Source organism: Prunus mume, linkage group LG8, assembly GCF_029339155.1.
Source record: "Prunus mume cultivar Tortuosa linkage group LG8, ASM2933915v1, whole genome shotgun sequence".
In the NCBI taxonomy this organism is placed as follows: Eukaryota; Viridiplantae; Streptophyta; class Magnoliopsida; order Rosales; family Rosaceae; genus Prunus; species Prunus mume.
Genome location: NC_142705.1, coordinates 22,272,008 through 22,278,529, shown reverse-complemented (window position 1 = coordinate 22,278,529; position 6,522 = coordinate 22,272,008). Strand labels below are relative to the sequence as shown.

The window sequence follows — 6,522 nt, the reverse complement described above, 5'->3', positions numbered from 1 at the left end:
TTTATTTAGATTGGAATGTTGTAATCATGTAATGTAGAAGGAATATTTCTGGTTTTCATGTGGCTATCCTGACAACACTTGTTTGTTTTGTTGGTTCTGATGTTTATTGGCAGTAAAATTTTGTTTCTTTAAAAAAATTAAAAATAAAAGTGATAATCCAGGATCATTCCAAAGGCTTCAAAAATAAAAACTGAAACCAAAACAAGGCACTACCAAACTGCAGATGGAATCTCTTTCACGTGCGAAGAAAAAGCAAGGGATATAGAGCCAAAAAAAGATAAATGAGAAAAATGAGGGCCTCAGGTTTAAAAAAAAAACAGTGAGACGAGGACTTGCCACAGACCACGGTCATAACAGAGTAAACCGTAGGCAGCAAACCCCACCTCTCATTGCGATCGTGTCTGGTCAAGAAAGAAACCCTTCTCGTTCTCGGCCCATAGGGTTTTCTCTTATAGCCTCTTCACACCACCACCAAGCGACATGGGTATGTTTCTCTTCTTTACTACACTCTACACATTGTGCTCGCCTTCTTTTCTTTTGTTTTCCCAGTTACCAAACAGAGTTCAGAGAATGGTGGCTTTAAAATATGTGAACTTTTCTAGAAATGGAGCAGTAATATACTAATCATTCAGTTAGAGAGTTTTTGGGCATTTCAAAGCCTTTTCTTTTAGCCATTGACAAAGGTTAAGTGATAAAAAAAAAAAACTGATTTAATGTGTGTATATGTGTATATGGGAGACACACTTGTCGGTTGCCTAGAATCTTGGTAACAGGTATGACCCACATTTCAGACTAATTTTCATTGAATTTCCTTGGATATGGGTAAATAAAATTTTATCAGTAGAGGATCTTCCTTGTAAAAAGGTTAAATTAAATTCTATTGGGAAGTGGGAGCAATTTAGAGTTTAGAGTTTGCTAGTGGCCTTTGGGTCACATGCTATCTTCTCTCCTCATATCTATGGAGATGTAGGATGAGTTGGTGGGTTTAATACTAATAATTCACCAAGTAAAATAGAGGAAAAAAGAGAAGGATGTGACTGACTTTCTAGTATTATCTTTAGGTCAACAGAAATGAAGGTCAAGTGAATGTAAAAATAGGCAAGGGCATGTAGGGAAATTCCATAGTTTATGATATTTTTTATTGGGTCATAGGACATGTAAAAATTAGCATAATTGATATTGTGCTAAAACATAGTTGCACTTCTTGAAATGGAAAGAAGCTCTTCTGGAGCTGGATGAAATTTACCCCAGTCCCACCTTTCATCTGCAAGAATACATTTTTAATTGTATGGTGGCTCAGGGGCTCATATTTAAAACAAATGGGATAATGTGTTTCTTCTACTAGGCCTATATGGGATTTCTAACCAAATTCGGTTTAATTGAGGAGTTCAATTTCTGTCAAATATGGATCAGTTTTGGCTTTTTGGTATATATAAGGAGCATGTGATTTTTTATTTTCTGTACTATGTTCCAAAAAAGATTTCTTTACCACTTCCAACGAGCATCTTCAGCTGGTTAGTTCTATAGGTTTTTTCTGTGCAGTGACTGTTTCCTGCAGGGGTTGCCATTCTTACCTTTAATATAGTAAAAGACTTTTGGCATAAGAATCTGGTTTACGACCATTTGATGCATATGTTGTCCTTTCTTGGTTAGACTATAATATGATTTCCCTACAGAAAAGGTGCTTTATGTCTAAAGGAAGTTTGATATCTCTAATTACTGAAGGTTTAGGTTGATCATGGTGAATCTGTGCTTCTTCCATTTTAACCAGCACTTTTGGGATTGAATGCAAATCTAGAACACGGTTGATCTTATTTTCTCCATAATGTTTATGATATTCATTGTGTCTTTGTAATCAGGTTGCTCTTTGCAATTTTGGATTGAAGTAAATTAATATTTTGTAGTTAATGTATGCAATTGATGCTCCTTTTAGAAACCTTTCTGTCCTTTAAATGCTTCCAGTTTATATCTTCTACTTGATATGCTTCATTGGTATCTACGAAAACTAAACTAGAACATTTGCCCAACTAAGCCTGATCTATTACTAGGTTTTCTCATATAATTTCCATTTCTTTGCTCAATTGAAAATAAATGAAGCAATTGCAAAAGTGGAGTTGAAGTTGTTAGTTGGCCCACGAACCTTAGCTGAAGCGGTAAGGGGTGGATGGGGGTGAGGGTAGAGATCCTAGGTTCAAACCTTCCTGTAATAAAACAATGTTGTTCTTTGAATGTCTTATTTTATTTTTCAAATCAGGAAATTACAAACATAATCATGGTATTGGATCTGAAAGGATGTCTCCAGCAACAAAGCCTCATGGAAGGGATGATTGGGATATAGAGTTTCAGATTCACCGTATGGAAGCAAAGGCATACCATGCTGTGTTGAGGGCTTTTAGTGCTCAATCGAACAATCTAACTTGGGTAAAGTTTTAAATGTTGACCTCTTTTTTGGCACTTACAGATTTCATATCATGTTGCTTCCTATTTGTCTCTACAGATTATTTTTATTTCCTTGTGTTATTGTGAATTGTTTTCTTTCCATTTTTGTGTTATCTCAATGTTCAAAAAGTCTTTTATTATATAGGGACGAGAGGCACTTATGACTGAGCTGCGGAAGGAACTTAATATTTCAGATGATGAACATGGAGTTCTGCTCACGAAGATTAAGTCAGATGAGGCAATAAAAGTGATAAGGTCCTCATAATTTTTTCCCGTTGAGTCATACAATAATACATCTTTTGTGATTGTTATGATAACTTGGCTGTGGAAAATCTTATTCAGTTTTTTTCTTTTCACTTTTTTGGTGTATTTTATGCAGGGAATGGCGGAATGATGCCCATTGTGCTCTAGAGTGTGGTAAGGCTGCTCCTAGATATCCTTCTAAACTAGTGAGCAATGCTCAACAGAGAGAAGCGGAGACTCAACATCCTCCTGTTTCAAAGTCTCAGAAATATTCCTCATGCAGTCAGCCTTGTGCAGAAGTTATCCCTTCTACTGCTGCACCAGTAAGTAGAAAATTTCCAAGTTGAAGATTGTTTATTGTCATTACATTTATTTTATATCGCATTCTTTCTACATCCTATGGAAGGATATTTGGTCTTAGTAATCTCTTTAATAAATATCACAGGATGCCCAAATCAAAGACATTGGTGGAATGAGAGTGAAACTTGGAAGAAACTTTGTGACTCAAGGAAACAGCCCTTTTTTGAACTTGAAGGCATGTATTTATTTAACTGTGACGATGCTACTTGATCTAGTGTTAGTCTTGAAATTTGCATCTGTCTCTGTCTCTGTTTCTTCTCTCTCTCTCTCTCTCTCTCTCTCTCTCTCACTAGTCACTCTCCCATACACACTCAGAGGCTGTCTCTTGGGAACAAATATGAGCTCTCTTCTGCTAGAAGCAAACATTTAAGTCCATATAAGTCTCTCTTGTTGGAGTTGTGGTTGCAAGAGAAGGCGGACATTTCATTTTAGAAGGTAGTGAATGGGCTTACCTTTGAGTATTCATATCCCTAGTGGTGTATTATAACTTATAAGTTGCTATAAATTTGTAAACTGTATTGGCAAGTCAGATGGACGAGTCTTATTGTCAACTTGATCCTCTCCCTTTAAATTACTTTTCTTGTTGACAATAACAATTGTATAAATGGTTTTCTTGATGTCTTTTGTGTTTGCATGGTTAAAGAAAACTGTACAGTTTGATTCAGTGTCCACTTGTTAATGTTATTCCGTGGATTTACAACAAAATAAATGATGCCTTAAAGCTGCTGTCATTGGATAATGATGTTGGCTTAGAGAAGCACAAGGAATTATAAGATTAAAAATCAAAATACATTTTTGTGGGTTATGTGGATTTAAGGCATAGATCTAACTTGATGCAGTACATTGAGTGGTCAATGCATTCCTAACGCGCATCCTAACAACAAACTTTTCACAGCTTTTCCTTATCACTCTTGATTATTCACGGTCCTTTTGGGGAGCTTTCTATACTGTCCTTACATTTTATCTTTGAGGGGTTTTAGATTTATTTCTTTACTTCTTCAATCTACATTAACCTCTGGTTCTACTGGATTTTACCAAACTAGTATGTAATCGGGACAATATTACCTTAATTATATGTTGGATTTGCTGATTCTAAGACCTACTCCAACCTCAATTATCCTGTACCAAGGACAGGTTCAGTTTATCTTTGTTTAGTTTCAGATTTATGTTTGTTTCCTATAACTTCCTTTAAGTGATTATACTAAAATCACATGCTTTGAACTCAAGTTTCTTAAAATACTTGTACAGTACCAAGGAGAACTTAGCAAGGCTCAAGGGAGTGGTGACTTGGCAATGCGCTCATCTGGGAATGGTAGACAGTCTATGCATATAATTGGTCGTAACCCTCAGGCACCATATGGTAGCAGAAATACTGGACTGGTAAAATCCCAATTGAAGATGGGCCTTCACCCAACTGGCTCTGACAATTTAAACGAAAGTTCTGATTTGATTAAGATACGTGCTACAGATAAAGTCCTTTATGAGGTGAGCCAAAAGTTTTCATATTTTTTCATAACATAGTTATTTGTTTTTTGCAATGTTTTCATGAGTTAACTTGGATATTTATTTTTAAACTGGATTCGGGTGCTGATTTTAGAGGGGAAGTTTAAAATACAACTTTTGATGCAGATGTATGAAATGAAGTATTGATTGTTTACAGTACTTGATGTTGGTAACCATTGGAATCCCAAATTATCTAAAGTAATGGGAGTTTTATAAATATGGCTAAGCCATGTTTGAAGAATCTTTACCTTTTTAAAAACATGAGTTGGAATTAATGGAGATTAGTGAGTAGGCTAAAGTAAAATTGTATGTTATAATGGGATTCTTCCAACATTTTAGCAAACTTTGATTGGATGAACCTTGATATAGGGTTTGTAGCTGTTTATAGTTTTGTTAAATGAAAGAAACAGAATAATTCTATTAAGATGTCATAAATACAAGTACAACAACAACAGGATCAGTCCACCAATGTACACATAGAATCTTCAAGACTCAATTAGCAAGCAGCCTCAGATACAAGTAGAACAACAATGTATGATGCCCTATGGACTTTTCCAAAAGAACTCGATCACCTCCTCGCAGATATTTTTCCAAAGAAATATGATCTTTGAATAAATTATAAAAAATATCAGTATGTAATTGCCAACAAAAGAAATTTTGGTTGGACATCTGAATAATTTCCATTGACACAATTAGTTCTGAAGGGTTCTTTGCCGCTTTATCTGTACGAGGTAATTGATTTTTTGTTTGTCCCAATCATATTGGGAAATATGAATTCTTAGGTCATTAAGAATTCTGTTGTACATAACAAATCACATCAGTAAAAGTTTTATTTTTTGTCTCTTCCTTATGCGGCATCTCCTACTCTTGAGACTCTGTCTTTTGTAGTTCTGGACTCTGTCCGTAGTTGCTGATCCTTTCAGCATGCTTTTGTGTATGAACATATAAAGATGTTCTCACCTGCGACCTTGAAAGGTGGTTAGTTCAGGATACAAAAAGGATATGATTGAAAATTCTATTAATATAAAAACATATGATTGAAAATTCTATTATTATAGAAACCTTGTATACCCCGAAAGTGCTGCTTGTCGTGTGTTTGCTTATGTTGCATGTTTCGCTTTTGGCAGGTTGAGAAGCTATTTGATTGTCAAGAAAGCCTAGTCCCACTTCATGTTGAGAAGGCAAAGTTAATCCTTAAAGTAATTTCTATACCCCATCCTGCAGCAGTGCAGATGGTACCATTTTGTTTAAATTTAATTATCTGGCCAATAAGAACTCAACTATGATTTTTAAGCCCTATAAAAAAAGTAACACTATAAACAGCCCAAATTTTGTTTTGGTTTAGGAGCATGAAAGAGCTATCCTTGAAGCACTTGGCAAACTGCCTGATGTGTCAGATGTGGGTAAGGACTTCTTTCTTCAATCCTCTCTGCTCTCTCTGACTTCTGATTTCTGAAATATGAATATTGGCAAGTGCTTGATTTTGTAGATGATTCTCCCAAGCAAATCCGGCATAAGTATCCTCATGAACAGCTTCCAGTAACGGGACGCAAAATGTTGATACGCAATGACTTCTATGGATAGGCCACTAGGTTGACATACTGAGGGTTTATGTTCTATTGAAACACACGTGGTTAGGACTTCCTTTCATTGGCATTCAAGATGATGAAGCTGCCACTTAATTTGACCTGGTAATCTTGGAGATTTGAAGTCATGTATATATAACTGTCTACCATATGGTCCAAGGCCATCCCACGCCATAGCCTCCCATGGTGATCACTAAGAATGGATGTTAGCTTTTGTTGCTTTATGAACAGAAACGCTCGAGACAGATTTTCTGAGCAAATAGTTTTTCTTGGCACAAAAATGTTGGTAAAATTCAACTGGTTTATTTTACTGAAAAGTTATCCCAATTTCAAAAAAAATGTTCAGTTGCCCACATTCTGAGCAATGCTCATATTCTTTTGGTTGTAGCAT

At 35.7% G+C, this 6,522-nt stretch overlaps 1 protein-coding gene across 7 annotated transcripts; it reads left to right on the top strand.

Moving 5' to 3' along the window:
• The first annotated feature begins 293 nt into the window (after positions 1-293).
• LOC103342319 (protein EMSY-LIKE 1-like) lies at positions 294-6,505 on the top strand. Of its 7 annotated transcripts, XM_089043009.1 has the most exons (10): positions 294-484; positions 2,098-2,153; positions 2,255-2,421; positions 2,585-2,694; positions 2,819-3,005; positions 3,128-3,217; positions 4,291-4,527; positions 5,673-5,780; positions 5,891-5,948; positions 6,035-6,505. In XM_089043009.1, the coding sequence occupies exons 3-10, from the start codon at positions 2,293-2,295 to the stop codon at positions 6,127-6,129; spliced, it is 1,014 nt and encodes a 337-aa protein (XP_088899135.1). In that variant the 5' UTR covers positions 294-484; positions 2,098-2,153; positions 2,255-2,292; the 3' UTR covers positions 6,130-6,505. The 7 variants fall into 7 exon arrangements, 6 of the variants coding, with proteins under 6 accessions (XP_088899135.1, XP_088899133.1, XP_088899131.1 ...); XM_089043007.1 differs by lacking the exon at positions 2,098-2,153 and having other exon boundaries at positions 295-484; XR_016122768.1 differs by lacking the exons at positions 294-484; positions 2,098-2,153; positions 6,035-6,505 and adding exons at positions 503-1,514; positions 5,434-5,520 and having other exon boundaries at positions 5,673-5,744.
• The last annotated feature ends 17 nt before the right edge of the window (positions 6,506-6,522 follow it).